Here is an 18,057-nt window from a genome sequence, read left to right on the forward strand (position 1 = left end):
TTGCATGAATATCAAGAGCTCAGATGGAAACCCAGTTCTAAGCAAAGAAGGGAAAGCAGAAAGGTGGAAGGAGTATATAGAGGGTCTATACAAGGGTGATGTTCTTGAGGACAATATTATGGAAATGGAAGAGGAGGTAGACGAAGATGAAATGGGAGATAGGATACTGCGTGAAGAGTTTGACAGAGCACTGAAAGACCTAAGTCGAAGCAAGGCCCCAGGAGTAGACATCATTCCATCAGAACTACTGACAGACTTGGGAGAGCCAGGCCTAACAAAACTCTACCATCTGGTGAGCAAGATGTATGAGACAGGCGAAATACCCTCAGACTTCAAGAAGAATATAGTAATTCCAATCCCAAAGAAAGCGGGTGTTGACAGATGTGAAAATTACCGAACTATCAGTTTAATAACTCACAGCAGCAAAAATACTAACGCAAATTCTTTACAGACGAATGGAAAAACTGGTAGAAGCCGACCTCGGGGAAGATCAGTTTGGATTCCGTAGAAATGTTGGAATACGTGAGGCAATACTGACCCTACGACTTATCTTAGAAGCTAGATTAAGGAAAGGATAACCTACGTTTCTAGCATTTGTAGACTTAGAGAAAGCTTTTGACAATGTTGCCTGGAATACTCTCTTTCAAATTCTGAAGGTGGCAGGGGTAAAACACAGGGAGCGAAAGGCTATTTACAATTTGTACAGAAACCAGATGGCAATTATAAGAGTCAATGGACATGAAGGGAAGCAGTGGTTGGGAAGGGAGTGAGACAGGGTTGCAGCCTCTCCCCGATGCTATTCAATCTTTATATTGAGCAAGCAGTAAAGGAAACAAAAGAAACGTTCGGAGTAGGTATTAAAATCCATGGAGAAGAAATAAAAACTTTGAGGTTCGCCGATGACATTGTAATTCTGTCAGAGACAGCAAAGGACTTGGAAGAGCAGTTGAACAGAATGGACAGTGTCTTGAAAGGAGGGTATAAGATGAACATCAACAAAAGCAAAACGAGGATAATGGAATGTAGTCGAATTAAATCGGGTGATGCTGAGGGAATTAGATTAGGAAATGACGACACTTAAAAGTAGTAAAGGAGTTTTGCTATTTGGGAAGCAAAATAACTGATGATGGTCGAAGTAGAGAGGATATAAAATGTAGACTGGCAATGGCAAGGAACGCGTTTCTGAATAAGAGAAATTTGTTAACATCGAGTATTGATTTAAGTGTCAGGAAGTTGTTTCTGAAAGTATTTGTATGGAGTGTAGCCATGTATGGAAGTGAGACATGGACGATAAACAGTTTAGACAAGAAGAGAATAGAAGCTTTCAAAATGTGGTGCTACAGAAGAATGCTGAAGATCAGATGGGTAGATCACATAACTAATGAGGAGGTATTGAATAGAATTGGGGAGAAGAGGAGCTTGTGGCACAACTTGACTAGAAGAAGGGATCGGTTGGTAGGACATGTTCTGAGGCATCAAGGGATCACCAATTTGGTACTGGAGGGCAGTGTGGAGGGTAAAAATTGTAGAGGGAGACCAAGAGATGAATGCAGTAAGCAGATTCAGAAGGATGTAGGCTGCAGTAGGTACTGGGAGATGAAGAAGCTTGCACAGGATAGAGAAGCATGGAGAGCTGCATCAAATCAGTCTCAGGAATGAAGACCACAACAACAACAACAACAACAACAACAACAACAACAACATGGAAGTTTATATGTCCGACCCCAAAATGTGACACTCAGCACGGTGGCTGATGGGAGCGACTGTAAATGCATTAACACATTTTCCATTTACAGTTGCTCCCGTCAGCCAATGGCACTAAGTGTCAACTTTGTTTGCAACAAGGTAATAAATGATATATAAAATCAATGCATGCTGCTGCAAAAATCTTTCAACCATACAGAATTCGTTTAAGGTCCCATGTTTCTTGGAGTATCACTTGCTACCACACTTTGTTCAAACCACATTACAACCCTTTCACAGCAGAAATCATTTCACACAGTTTCTCAAGCTTCTCAGGAGATTTATGTTACCAGATTGAGCATGCAGAAAAACACGAGATCTGACTTTCTTTGAAATGCTATTTTTACTATGTTTGAAGTTGTTACAAGACAAGTTTGGAAAGAGATTCGTTTACACAATGATAAAATTATTAACAGACATAACAACAGGCTGCTTTTTCCCCAGCATCTGATGTGTTGATGTTTTGTCTTCAATATCAAGATTACAATGTTTCAAAGACTTCAGCATCATTACTGAAAAGTTGTTAGTCTAAATGTGGGAAAATTTAGGTTACTGCGGATGAGTAGCAGAAACAAACCTGTAGTGTTCCGATACAGCGTTAGTGGTGTACTGCTTGACACAGTCATGTTGTTTAAATATCTGGGCGTAACGGCGCAAAGCGATATGAAATGGAACGAGTTTGTGATCACTGTAGTAGGGAAGGCAAACGGTAGACATCAGTTTATTGGGAGAATTTTAGGAAAGTGTGATTCATCTGTAAAGGAGACCGCATATAGGACACTTGTGCAACCTATTTTTGACTACCGCTCGAGTGTTTGGGATCCGTATCAGATCGGATTCAAGGATGACATCAAAACAACTCAACGGAGGGGCTGCTAGATTTGTTACCGGTAGTTTCCAACAACACATAACTGTTACAGAGAAGCTTTGGGAACTCAAATGAGAAGCCCTGGAGGTAAGGCAACACTGTTTTCAAGAAACACCATAAAGAAAATTTAGAGAACTGGCATTTGAAGCTGACTGCTGCATCATTCTACTGTCTGCCACCAACACACATTGCATGTAAGGACCATGAAGATATGAGAAATTAGGACTCACGTGGAGGCATATAGATAGTCGTTTTTCCCTCACTCTATTTGCTGGTGGAACAGGAAAGTAAATGACTAGTACTGGTACAGTGTACCCTCTGCCACACACTGCATGGTGGCTTGCAGAATATCTATGTAGATGTAGAAGTAGATGTTTAAACTCACACATCAAAATTTTGTAAATATTAATGTTCATCTCTGTTTAGATGTAAAAACTGTATTGGCACCGTCTTCAGACAGTATTCATTCACACATTTTGTTCCATAATTTCCATCGTACAGACCCTTTATGTATGTGGAATGAGTAGTCATAAAAATGTGAACAGTTATGTTCGAGTTTGACTGCCTCCATCTCTCTATGACCCTCCACTGCAATTCATCAGGCAAAGGGTGCTTTGGCTTCATTCTGTTTACTCCAAAGTAGTGTTGTTTATGAAAGCCAAGTATTTAATACTTTTCCCAAAACACTGTTATTCAAGTAGCTTAGAGTCATGAGATTCAATTATTTTAGTTTTTGATTACCCTGGAAGTATGGCTGCAGTGTAAACATTTACACTAGGTAAATGTATACTAATTTCATGATTAAAATAGCAATATCACTAATAAAATACTGAAATAAAGCATTCATTTCTAAACATCAACAGGGATGACAATACAGTAATGACTAGAAGATGAAGAATTGAAAACATGTAGTGATTCGAGTGAAGGAACAGCTCAGTTCAGAAAGGAATCTAATATAAAAAGGTAACACTGTAACAGTTTAGAATCAAATTTTACAGTAGTAATACTGAACTGCTGACAGCTGATATGTCAATGATCAGAGGTAACACTTCAAATTAAAAACACAATCACTTAAAGACAAGGATGCGAACTTATCATGTATATTTTCATTTCCGGCTTACATAATTCTCTCTGGATAATGCAGCTACAGTAAGGCAATCTAACAGTAATAGTATTGGGCATGGCAAGTTGCTGCACACCTTGGCAAAGGCACATCAACGAACTTTGTATACTAACACACACTTTCCAGTGAATTACTTCTTAACGGTATTCATTTCTAATAATAAACATCCGTTTTGTGTGAACTAGGCTTTACAAAATCGTAAAAATTTGCACATAGACTCTGCCTAAGAGTTCAGAGTGTGATTTTGCATTATGATTTTCAGTGTAGTTTTCTTTGATTTGGCAGACACTGAGAATTACTATAAACTAAAAGAGAAATTAAACACAAAACTGAAGATTCACGTTAAGCTGTGAGACAAGTACAACTACCAGATATGTGCGTTCTTATAGCTCAGAAACTTCTGTTCTATGACAAATATCAGTCGGGGTACATCTTTCGCTAACAATAAGAGCAAATATTTCATATCGGTAAATGAAGAAGCAGTAGCTTCTTTCTTTTTAAATAGCAGATCTCGTTTATTTTTGCGTGTTATACTTGCATTGGATGTTAAGGGTTGAGGCTGATTCGGAGGGAGGAGACCAAAATGCGAGGCCATCGGTCTCATCAGATTAGGGAAGGAAGTCGGCCATGCCCTTTCAGAGGAACCATCCTAGCATTTGCCTGAAGCAATTTAGGGAAATCACAGAAAACCTAAATCAGGATGGCCGGATGCGGGAGTGAATTGTCGTCCTCCCGAAAGTGAGTCCAGTGTGCTAACCGCTGGGCCACCTCGCTCAGTGGATGTTAAGAAAATTGCATATTGCAAGCAATGTAAAGAGAAAAAAATGGAATATGAAAGAAAAGAAAAAGATGAGTAAAATACATTTTTGAATGGAATAGACGAGCCAATACATACAAGGACACTAGATACAGACTATGATTGCTTGCTGTTCCAACTGACTTGGTCTCCACGTACATCACTTTCTTTGATATTCTCAGTTTTCTTCCATAGCCAACTGATGTCCAGTTTTTAATGCTTTTTCCTGTAGTTTCTTTTAAATTACACGTAACTGCATATAATTTTAGTACTCACTTAATGTACACCACTGCCTCCTTTCCATATGATGATCATTATTTTCTCAACCTTTTTGCACTTTTCAGTGTTCAGGGTGTGATTTCTTTCATGTTTTAATCTTCAACATCAACCCACAAATAATCTGAAACTCACCGTCAGTGCATCTTGATTCAAAACTAGTGCTTAATACTCCAATATTACTTCCAACTTCTTCCCTGCACCTAGTATCCATCTTTGTATGCGACACTGCAGCTCATTACAAGACTCACACCAATGTTCACCTGATGTTCCCCTGGGAACCACTTAAAACCAATATCAGGGGACAGAGGCAATGATTTGACACTGATCCTCCGGAATTTGACTACAGTGACTTGACCACTGCATCATTTAATTCACTAGATTGTACAGAGAGATAAACAATTCAATGAAATGCTTGTACACAATAAGGCAAACAAAATTTTATAAAATAAATTTTTATTTTCACAATGACATAGATGATTAGTATTTATTCATTTATATATCAATTATATATGTCTCTGCATATTCGGAAATAATAAACCACACAATGAAAGTGCCCACCTCAACAACATTTTTACAATTAAAATATCATCGTCACACCACCCAGAAAGTCAGGAAGTTTTAACATTTCTGTATGCCACTTTACTATACAAGCAATGCTGCATTCATTTCCTATCAAATTATTTTATTAACAGATTTCACTAATTGTGGCAGCTGCAGACCACATGAATAACAATTATTGTATTTCTACTCCGGAAAAATGACACTAAAATTTGGAAATAAGTTTTTCATTATGGAAGGAAAAGAAAAAAAAAACTAACTAAAACAACAAATGTTATTCAACTGATCCACAACTGACAAATCATATTAACACTAAGCATTCAGGTACAAGCACTCATATGTAGCCCAGTGAAATCCAATGTTTGAAACAATGTTTTAGTCACATACAAAATTCTAATAAATCTTGGAACATTTAAATAAAGTCAAAATACTGGAATTTTTCTTTGTATGTGCATACAGAAGTTTATTTCAGAAACATGAATCATGCCTCAAACATTTCTTTCACTGTGCTACATATGACTGGACAGTGCCAGGAACTATAATCACAAGAACACTATATTCTCTTCCTATTTCCCCATTTGTGTTGTGCATTACGCAATTCACATACCACAAACACACTCTACAATATTAGGCTAGATTCAGCGAGTATGGTGACAGTTGCAGTTTGCTATAAACATAACACATTCTACATCATCACAAAAATATAATTACAAAATAGAGTGGCAGTGAAACAGAATGGAGGGAGAAAGCTAAGAATAGCCGACTTTCAACAAACTCAGGTAACCCACTCTGGGTATTGTTACATATTTATTTTGAGAATGTAACTTGAAGCTCAAAAAGCAAATTAATTATTGTTCCAGACATTAAACACAGAAGGTTAACCCTACAGTGTATACAGGAACAAGAGCATTACTTTTTGGACTTCCAGCTACATTTGATTTGTTGAGATAAGAACATTTAATATGAAAAAATGCAAAAGTGGAACAGAAATCTGTATGGCTAATCAATAACCTCATAGTGATAGAACAGGATAAATTTTTTTAAAAATTAAGTTCTCTGCTGGACACCAGTCAGTCTATAAACAGAAACCAAATTCAGCATTTTTTGCTTCTACTCTTTTTTAATGTATAATGTACTGTTCATTTCCTCTTCCAGTTTCTCCTTTTCTGCTCCTCCTCCTCCTCCACTATCACTGTAGCCACCACCACCTCTCCTACCTTTCCTTTCATTGTCACTTGAATTTCGTGTCCTTTACGACGCTGCCAGTCACCAATAACAACAACTTGTAGTGTTATAAGACACTACACCACTCATCAATAACATAATGGCTGCGTGAATATTCTGCTGAGGAAGGTTTCTCTTCCTACAATCACAGCCACCGATGATGAAACTCTTACACGTGGAGCAAGCAGAAGGTAGAATCCGTCGACATAGGAGAGATTTTAATGGGATGTGGTCCACATTCCACACCCCTGTCACTATAAGATACTGAAGTCCAACAGTAGAGAGATACAGTTTCTGGAGGTCAAAGTGGGAGTAATTTACACAACACTACTCCATTTACACACATACCGCACAAGTTGAAATATCTCGAAAAATCCTGCTCTGTACACACGATACAGCGAATTTTTTTCATTCGCAGTATGATTGAAGATAGGGGGAAGGGACGACACAAAAGCAAGAAATTATTACCATGCAGATTTCTGTTCCCAAGCTATTAAAGATAAAACACACAAAGCTACACTTTAAACACATGATGGGTTTTCACCAATATTACATAATTACCCACAGTCAGGAGGGACTGAAGCCATTCCTTAAAACTATGTCTTCAGTAATTTGAATCCAAGATTGCCTGCATTAACCACTTTAGAAATAGATGAACAAAGAGGTTTTGAAGATATAGGTTAGTACGCTCTACAATAGAACAGTTCAAACACTGTAAGATTACATATTAATAGTGTTAAGGAATGATCTAAATCCCCCTAATCTGTTGTTATTTTTGAGATTTTGATATAATTTGGAAAGGTGGCGACACAAAGATTTTTTTGGGAGTGGGGTAGAAAGACTGGTAACAGAAAGAGAAAGACTGGTGACAGAAAGAGATTTTTTTGAAAGTGGGATGGATGGAGAGAGAGAGAGAGAGAGAGAGAGAGAGAGAGAGAGAGAGAGAGAGGGGGGGGGGAGGGGGGGGGGGAGATTTAAAATAAAATTTAGATAAACAGTTTTCCAACAAACTTTCATATTCCAGGAAACCAAAATGGAGAAACTTATTATAAGTAATTCACCTTATTAAAATGAACTCATAAGAATCATCCATCAAAAATTGTAATTACCATTTAACAATGTGGTATTATGAACATGGTTAATTTTTACTAACACTGATGCACTTTGTAACAGTGTTTGCACATAAAAGCAAGTATCAGATATGGAAATGATGCAGCTTTTTTTTTTTAAATGAATTTACTTACAACTACAGCATTTCAAGACATACATAACTTAACAACTATGGTATGTATATGTACAACACATACTTAGTATGTAAAAATATATTCAAATATGTAAAAAAAAATCATATTTCTGTTCTGAAACATTATGTGGCCCAACTGAAAATTTTTTTGTTGTCATTGCTATTCCAGAATGTTTTCCTTAATATCTTACAAGAATGAGAAATTTATAAAGATGTTGTGATTTACAGTATCATGCAACAGCACAGTGATTGGCATCTGAAGCAAATCACATTACAAAAATAGTGAAACGGACATTGTTACATCTTTCTCACACTTATAAAAAATTTACAATACGGCCTTAGTAAAGGCTTCACCAAAATTCACTCTAGGATCAACACCAGAGCTTCATAATGAAGAAAATTCACTGCTGTCACTACCACAACAGGCAACATGCGAGTGGAATGTTGGCATTCTCAAACTGTTATTAAGACCGAATATCAAAATGGCTATTTCACAAATGCCTCTGCAGGAACTAAGCCTTTACTACTGAGCTCTGTGAAGGCATTCAGTGCTGTTTGTGGGTCCCAATTTGTGTCATCCAGGCATCTGCAAAATATGGCATACAAATAAGTTTCAAAACAACAAAACAATAATCTCAGCATGCACTGTTTACCTGACAGTAGACAGCAAAATGTGCTAATTTATCAGTAATCTGAAACTGACGCTACTCTTTTACCAAACAATACAAAGAAAGAGGGAGCTAAATTACAAGCTGCAGCAATTGAAAAGAATTTGCCTTTGTTTATTTTTTGGGGAGGGGGAGATTTATTTGGGATTATAGTTAATTTTAACTTCAGAATCCATTCTCTTGGGTTTACATTTCTAACAATTACAGTTCACTCTTCAGGTTTTTTGAGTCGACAGTGAATTAGCCTTTTATGAAATTTAAGGAAAACAATCTCCAGGGGAATGTATTTAATTCAATTGTTAACAAAATATTTAGTGATAACAGATGTCACATGTGCAGTGTTTGAATGGCACAAATGGTTTATTACGATCAGGGTGGAGTTGAACATTAGAAACATTTTGGTTGACCTAAGACAGCAATCAGTGATGGAATACATTCTGAAATTTGTTGGAGATTGCAATACCTGTCTATCTGGATGACTCCATACATGATGGACATTACACCTGACAACACAATACATTTTGCACAAAAGGCTAAACATAATGAAACTATGTACAAACAAAAACTGAGCCAACAAACTTCACTTCAGAGCAAAGAATATAACAGGAAAAACATCTAATTTTTCCATCATTTCAAAATGTCATGGCAGAGCTGCTGCAAAAGTGTCTCAAAAGAATGCAGGAAACTTACATGAAATACTGCAGTTGGGATGGAGATTACATTGAGGTTTTTCACTTTTATTTATTGCCACAACAACAACCGACAAGCTTTTAACAATCTGGAAAAAAATCACCATTTACCTGACAAAAGTAACAATAAAAACTAAAAACAACAAAAAAGAACAATTAAGTTGATTCCAAAGGCAATGCTGATTCAAAATCAGTGCTGTAATCATGATAATGTAAGTGAATTGTTAATGAGGATTGCTGTATACTGAAGTCCCAATAGGGCTTTGGAAACTGAAAGGAAAAATAATCACACTTGTGGAAGAACAAATCTTGAATTCAAAACAATGAAACCACCCACAATGCCTTACCTCTGAAGCAATTTATAATGAACAAGCATAACTGAGTTTGAGTACCAGTTTGTATTAACAAACCATTTTTAATAAATTCCTGCAACTAATAAATGTTTCACTCAGTCCTGGCGAAACTGCCATATGAACAGTTTTCTTTAAATTAATTGTTAATGAACTCCACTTTTCTGTTGGTATGAAGTTCTAAATATAGAAAGCTGGGTCCAAGTGAATACTATGCTAAACATTTTTTGCATGGCAAGAATGAAAAAGCAAAAGATGCCACCCAAATCTGGATGCACCATAGGATGTAATGCATACAATCTGATGTCAAAGACATTGTCTTGAAATTTAATAATGCAAACACAACATGTTTTCTTTATTGTTTCAGTCATACAATGACTGTAAAAATCTGTAATGAGAAACAATGGTTTCGTTTTTGATATCTAAAGTTTTGCTCCTGCCAATCACGATTTTTATTTAATATGTCTCATTCAGGATGCACTTTGCGAAATTATTGCGATTTCAAGTGTGTCTTCCATTATACGACAAAAAGTTCAACCTAATTCACAAATGGGGATTATTTCTTGAAATGAAATACGGACAAGTTAAATTAAACAAAAACTATGACTGGCATATATAGGGTAAAAATGAAATAATAAACATTTTCTGTTGTTCACAAACATATTGGATGGGGTAGCTGATATTTGTGTGTCAGTAAATATACTACGCAACAGGAAAAGACTTATTTGCAATGTTAATAACGGTCGTAATTTTAAACTCCCCACCATGGAAAGCACATACAATTTTATCGAAAAACCTTCCTGAATAATGAAACAATGTTGCTCTGCGTTGAATATGAAAAATAATTCAGGGATTTCCATCTTCTTAAAATTGAGTGAAAACAGAAGACAAAGAAATCATGCTTGCGATCAGGAATGAAGATGACTCACATTTAACATCTGACTACGTAACAAAAAAAAGTATCTTAAAAATGGAGAAAGTTATGCAGTGGAATAGTGGAAGAACAATATTTTGCTACAGCTGATGCAAGGATATTGATCCAGAAACATGCTCAGTTTAAATGACATTAGGGTCTTTAATCCCCTCCATGAACCATGGACCTTGCCGCTGGTGGAGAGGCTAGCATGCCTCAATGATACAGATAGCTGTACCGTAGGTGCAACCACAACAGAAGGTTATCTGTTGAGAGGCCAGACAAACATGTGGCTCCTGAAGAGGGGCAGCAGCCTTTTCAGCAATTGCAGGGCCAACAGTCTGGATGATAGGACTGATCTGGCCTTGTACATCAATCAAAAAGGCCTTGCTATGCTGGTACTTGCAAGGAGGGTATTAGATGAACATCAACAAAAGCAAAACGAGGATAGTGGGATGTAGTCCAATTGAATCAGGTGATGCCGAGAGATTAGATTAGGAAATTAGAAATGAATTTTGCTATTTGGAGAGCAAAATAAATTACGACAGTCGAAGTAGAGAGGACATAAAATGTAGACTGGCTATGGCAAGAGAAATTTGTTAACATCAAGTATAGATTTAAGTGTCAGGACGTCTTTTCTGAAAGTATTTGCATGGAGTGTAGCCATGTATGGAAGTGAAACATGGACGATAAATAGCTTAGACAAGAAGAGAATAGAAGTTTTTGAAATGTGGTGCTACAGAAGAATGCTGAAGATTAGATGGGTAGATCACATAACTAATGAGGAAGTATTGAATAGGATTGGGGAGAAGAGAAGTTTGTGGCACAACTTGACTAGAAGAAGGGAACAGTTGGTGGGACATGTTCCGAGGCATCAAGGGATCACCAATTTAGTACTGGAGGGAAGTGTGGAGGGTAAAAATCTTAGAGGGAGACCAAGAGATGAATACATGAAGCAGATTCAGAAGGATGTAGGTTGCAGTAGTTATTCGGAGATGAAGAAACTTGCACAGGATAGAGTAGTGTGGAGGGCAGCATGAAACTAGTATCTGCACTTCAGACAAGAAGAAGAAGAAGAAGAAGAAGAAGAAGAAGAAGAAGAAGGAAATTCATTCCACGAGTGAAACTCAGTTATGAAAATGGATATTGTACAGTATCAGTTGCAGTAGATGTTTTTCCCCCAATATCCATTACAGTTTTGTTGGAACTTCCAAGAAGAAGAATAGAAAGTCATTACAGACATTTTACGTAGTGAGACACTTCACTTCACGATTGTTTCTCAAGGCAGCTTGCCTTTCGTACCTTAGAGGGATATACATTAAGTGTGTAATTCTCTTGTGAAGGAACAAGACAGAAGAAATTATGATGTAGGTTGTAGCTATTAAGATGACGATAATGAAATGAGGATTCACCTGGAAGGACTTTTCTGTTGCTGTCCAAGGACTTTACACTGCAAGGAGCTAGTTTTGCTCAGTTCAGTTAATTCTTGCAGCATCAACCATCTGGCAACACCCAGCACTACATTATACTGGAAGACATGAGGACACTAATTTTTTTATAATTTTACATAAAACAAAGAAATTATTTTAGAAATTTTCTTTAAGTTCCCTTATGTGCACCCAGTATTATTTGTCAAATAAAAAAGAAATCCAAATAAAATAATGTCTGCCTGAATTTCGAAAAACCTTTAGCAAACCCCATCTCACAGTCCTCAACACTTCAAGAAGCAAGAGAGGAAATTAAATCACTTAAAAATAACAGAGCACCAAGAGAGACTGACATAACTACAGAAACGTTAAAAACAGGAGGAGATGACACCACAGGAAGAACACTCTTAACAGAAATAAGGAAAACTGAAATGAGTCCAATTAACTGGAAGAAAGTTATTATACATCCGCTGCATAAAATGGTTATAGAGGAGACCCCAACAACTCCAGAGGCCTATTTATTCTGTCAGCTATTTGCAAGGGTCTACCAAACGCTCTCTTAAATAGAGTTGAACAGCAAACAGTTGATCAGTGAATATCAAGCAGGATATGGAAAAGTAGGGCGTCTTAACGCAATATTAAGGATATGTCTAATACCAACACATGTCACCCATGTTGACTTTAAAAAGGCATATAACTCTTGACAGGCAAACCATTTTGGACACTTTCGAAGAGCTCAGAGTAAGCAGGCAGACTCTCAAAACATCTCAAGTGAAGTTTCTTGGGAAAATATCTCACCCTTTAGAAGTAAGTACAGGAGTTCAAGAAGGGGGTGGCTTCTCCCCTCTTTTGTTTAACATACTATTAGACAAAGCCAACGGAGTATGGGAGTATAAACATTGGGAAGTGGGAACAGATATTCAATGTGAAGTGCCTACCTTTTGCTGACGATCTAGCTATCTTCACTAAGATCAGCGAGGAAACCAAGTACACCACAGAGAAGTTACACGAGATAGCATCAATCATGTCTCCTAAATATAATATGATAAGACTCATTTGATGGAAAATTTATATCAAAAGATTCCCAATAAAAACAAAATATGGGACAGATTCATGTGTGTGATGTTTAAATATCTTTGATAAATCATAGAACCATCTCTACTAATATAGTAAAGCCAGATTAGGAAGAGCCACTAGCCCCCAGAAAGTTAACAGAGTAACTTTGAATCATTACAATAAACAAGAGATATCCTGTAACACACAATTTCAGCATTACAAGACTTATCTTGTCTTAAGCACTGTATGCCTCAGAAACTACATCTCTAGCAGACCATTCAAAAATTTATGAAACTCCGAAGGAAGAGAGAGAAATTCTAAGGAAAATTTATGGTCCCACTATATATAAAGAGTATATGCAGTAAAAGAAAAACTTAGAATTTATATGCAGCAATGGGCAAGTGCACTTATGCAATGCGTGGAAGTCTAAATTCTAGCTCACATCTGCAAAATATGGGGAAAAATGAACACTACGCAGTATTATAATTTCAAAAAAGATAAAAATCACGTGGTCAGAAGAAGTTAAGCAAGACTTGGAAGAAATGAATGCCATCAGAGAACACACAGCCTTTGGAACCCTAACAGCAAATCAATTATTCAGAGAGGTCTCTCTCTCTCTCTCTCTCTCTCTCTCTCTCTCGACAACAATACTGGATAACAATAGAGAGAAATGTAAAAAGCAACACAGTGAATTCGTGAAGACATTTTAGGAGAAGAAATAGAAGCTGTCAGACCGAGTTAACATGTTGAAGTGTGCACTTTAATCAGGCATACTGAAGACAGACTAATGTCTTCTGTATTTTAATACATTCTTTAAAGCATGAATACCAACTAATTATTTTTCATATAAAAGAGTGCAAATCTCTTGAGTTCTTTCTAAGCAACATTCTGATTCACAGCAGATAACAGCTTGTGATTTAATTAATAGTTAATAAGTTTTGAAATTAAATTCTGGTCAGGTGAACTCCTATTTAAGGAAAAACCTCATGGAAAAAGAAAACAAAATAAATCAAGTTTCCAGAAATTAGTTAAAAAGAGGGGTTTACTGTATTATGTGTTGCCAAAAAAAATCATCCAAAACACTATTTTCAACAACAGATGACTTGTTAGCAACATTGTAGAGATACATAAGGCAAGTACAGTGAAGATAAAATAAAACTTAAGTCTGTAATGAACCATGTCTCTCATGATAGTCTCTCTAGGTACTTGGCACCTACTGTACAAAGATTAATTAATATCATGAACGTATTAAGACACAGGGGGTGTTCTAGAATGATTTTTACAAATTTGATCTCATGAATTGGGGGGGGGGGGGGGAGGCAAGGGGAGAAGAGAGGCAAGGAGAGAGGAGATGGGGGTGAGAGGAGGGAGGGAGGGACGTGAGGCAGGAAGCGGGGTTGGTGGAGGGTAGCTAGTGGCTTCAAGAAAGACAAATGGTTGGTTGGCTTGGAATATGGGGAGGGAGGGGTGGCAGGTGCACGATGAAGGTGGTGTGAATGGAAGGGGTAATAGGATAGAGGTAGGGGAAACTGTAGGGTGGAAGGTGTCAGGGTAGTAGGTTAATGTAAATTGAGGCTGAGAGTGTTACAGGAGCAAAGCATGCATTGCAAGATAACTCTCGTCTGTGTAGTTCAAAAAAGCTGGTGATGGAGGGAAAGATCCCATTTCATGAAGCAGCCACTTAAATTGAGCACATTTTGCTCAGCTGCATGTTGTACCACTGGGTGGTCAACTTCCTTCTTGGCCACAGTGGCAGTGGCCATTCATTCTTATGGACATCAAGTTGGTTGTCATAACAGGGTGTATAAACGAACAAGTAAAAAAAATTCCAGATTTGCCGGTTAAAAATACACTTTCTTGTGGGTGAAAACACGCTTCTTCCGTGTCAAGTGACAGTATATTTTCTCTTGGAACTGCAAAACTTATCATTCCTTTGAATGGTTATGATTTTATACACGGGCGTAGAATTTTCCAGCACTTTACAAAAAGAAACTCAGGGGAAAAAAAGACACGTTTTGGAAATATCTTTGATGTGCAGCAACATGTACACTGCATATTTTCGTATTACGAAAGTATACATTGGAATTCCACTAAATACCACATGTTACTTTCCGAATCATTGAAATCGAGATTGCGATGCGGTTTTGTAAGCCAGTCATAGCTCATGTCACGTGATCTCACCAGCTGATGAGAGCGGATATTCAGAGCATAGAACATGGGTGGTGCAGTCAGCCAACAGCAACATCACTGTTAAGTAGCACGAACACACAGACAGGGAAAGGTAACAGTTTAAATTAATTTACATAGTGCTGCTACAAGAAAAGCAAAGCTTTCACATATAATATTGGTCTCTAAAGATAATAAGCTGCAAGGGAATCTAAGCTTTCGCATATAATTTTGAGCTTTTTCATGCATGTTACACTTTAAGATACATCACACAAATGTGACAGTAAAATTTTTAATAATGACATAACTGTCTGATCTTCAGGGTTCAAATTCTTCTAAATGACTCGTCATAAAAAAAAAAGATTTTTAAATGAGAGTCAAACGCTCTGTGATTTAAGAAATTCATGGTACATTCTCGAACATAGTTCACCTTACGTAAAAGGATATTTACTTTGAAAGTAATGATTCTCAAACCACCATTTGCAATATTTTCCTGCAACCTGTTGGAAATCGGTTCGTTTCAGCAATTGCCAGAGTGCAGATAACAGGCGACACCACGCTTCTACATCTACATCTACATTTATACTCCGCAAACCATGCAACGGTGTGTGGTGGAGGGCGCAACGGTGTGTGGCGGAGGGGACTTCACATGCCACTGTCATTACCCCACTATCCTGTTCCAGTCGCATATGGTTTGCGGGAAGAACGACTGCCGGAAAGCCTCCATGCGTGCTCGAATCTCTCTAATTTTACATTCGTGATCTCCTCGGGAGGTATAAGTAGGGGGAAGCAATATATTCGATACCTCATCCAGAAACGCACCCTCTCAAAACCTGGACAGCAAGTTACACCGTGATGCAGAGTGCCTCTCTTGCAGAGTCTGCCACTTGAGTTTGCTAAAAATATCTGCAACGCTGTCATGCTTACCAAATAACCCTGTGACGAAACGCTTGTGCAGCTACCATGACGTAGGAAGCCCGTATGTATGTACGTGTAAAACATGAAACGATCAATGTATCATAAAAGAAACAAGACATCAGAGGGTTCTCCAAGAGCATCGGAATTTCGTGAACCATACTAAAATGTGCACATTTAAAGTGCATACTTAAAACGCACATTCGTACGTCCAGAGTCCCCATGAAGTAGATCTTGACCTGATATTAAGCTTTTCAATGTTTTCGGGATGTAAATTTTCTTGGAGCACCAGTACAGTATTCTATCATGTTTGGTTCTTTATTATGGCATAATGCCATATGTGCTAGAAGATGAAAACGTGTTGAAATGCAGCGAATAGTTGAAACTGGCCAGTACTGTAAAATTTCTTTAACAAACAGACAAAAATAACTTCATTGTTCTGCAAGGCGATTGATTGACTTTCAGAAAGGTGGAAATAAAATAAAATCTGAAACTAATAACATAGTTTAGCCTTCCATAATTATGTGAATGTATTTTAATTCACTTGGTAGTTCCTGGTCACAGATATCTGTTTTGTTTTCATTTGACGTGAGCGTAAAGGAAGGGGAAACAGCAAAATCACTAAATGTAAACATGGGGCACGTGGAGACTACCCACTGTAACTCGGACTGCTCTGCCCATTAGCCCCAGGTCTACGATATTTACTAACCGGGTCAATAATAAAAAAAAAAATCGAATTTTCAAAAATATGTTCATCTTGTAGCCCACATATTTCTGAAAAATCTGAAACATGAAACATAAAACATATGTGTAGTGAGGAAATGTAAGACATGCTATTTGGTCTTAAGTGTGCCAAAGTGCAGTGCCACAGCACCTCATAGAGCATTCTTCTATCGCACTTCACTGTATTTTGCTGTGTGGAATTGAAACGTGTATATTTTGCAATGGATGCCATAAACTATATTCAGGACAGTGGAAACTGAAATGTCCTGTGGTGCTTCTCCAGCTCCTAGTCAGCCGCTTTGACAGCCTGCCCCTCTTTGAAAAAAAATCTTGCAATTAATAGGGGATGGGATTGTTTGTAACTGGGAGAACATAACTCTTCAGAAAATTTGCTCTCTTTATTGCCTATTAGCTAATAACTTGCTGTTTTGTGTGACATAAAATTAAATATAGGATACATAAAACTAATAAAGACAAGAGACAAGAAAAAGGACACATTTCTTCAATCCTTAGCTCCTAGTATTTTTTTCTCTCTAATTTCTGCGAAAGGATCTATTACCTCATCAAAGTTCGTCAAACGTTTTGCTAGATGAAAAATCGAAATGTCGTTATCCAATACTGAAAAAGCTGTTACTACAAATAATACCAGAGACTGGTGTGGTTTCTCGACCTGATTATGTCTATTTTGTCACTGTCTGCTAGATAAAACAAAATAGGCCTTTCTAATATTGCAGCAATTTTGTAACACACACCACGTAAATGAGACTGTTTTGGCACATATGGTCATTTTTATTACACAACAGAATACAATTCACGAAGTACCAATACCAAATGGCTATTAAGCCTACTACAAGCAAAAAGCTTTATGTTAGGAAATAGTTTCACATTTCATTCATATGCACCAGTTTCTCAAGCATGAGATCGAAAAGTAGTATTACGAAATTTTGATATAAATTTGGAATTGTCATATTCTTCCGTAACTTGTGTGATGTCCGCGTTTCTTCCCTTCCTCGTTCTAACAAACTATCTTGTCATCACCAATTCTGTAGCTATTCCTGCCATTGTCAAAATTTGTTCACCAATTAACTCCACTAACCCTTCCAAAAATCACAGGTTTTTAACTTCACTAACCCTGCCAGAGCCACAGGTTTTGTTATCCCGTGATTATACTCCTGTTAGGCGTTATTACATGTTCATACAACACGTTTTCCGCGTTACTTCCAGAATACAACTTAAGCGGCTGCTAGCCAGGGACTGTACAACTGGTTCTTACTAGTGTAGCGATCTGGCCAAAAATTTTCTGTCAAAATTTCATT

At 37.3% G+C, this 18,057-nt stretch overlaps 1 protein-coding gene across 1 annotated transcript in view; it reads right to left on the reverse strand.

Moving 5' to 3' along the window:
- Window positions 1-5,227: 5,227 nt before the first annotated feature.
- Window positions 5,228-18,057, reverse strand: part of LOC126210098 (nuclear RNA export factor 1-like) — a 136,754-nt gene continuing 123,924 nt past the window's right edge. Inside the window, exon 14 of the mRNA XM_049939234.1 lies at window positions 5,228-8,420. Within this exon, the coding sequence (XP_049795191.1) occupies window positions 8,321-8,420 (100 nt within the window). The 3' untranslated portion in view covers window positions 5,228-8,320. The remainder of the gene's footprint in view (window positions 8,421-18,057) is intronic.

Source organism: Schistocerca nitens, chromosome 10 (assembly GCF_023898315.1).
Source record: "Schistocerca nitens isolate TAMUIC-IGC-003100 chromosome 10, iqSchNite1.1, whole genome shotgun sequence".
Lineage (NCBI taxonomy): Eukaryota > Metazoa > Arthropoda > Insecta > Orthoptera > Acrididae > Schistocerca > Schistocerca nitens.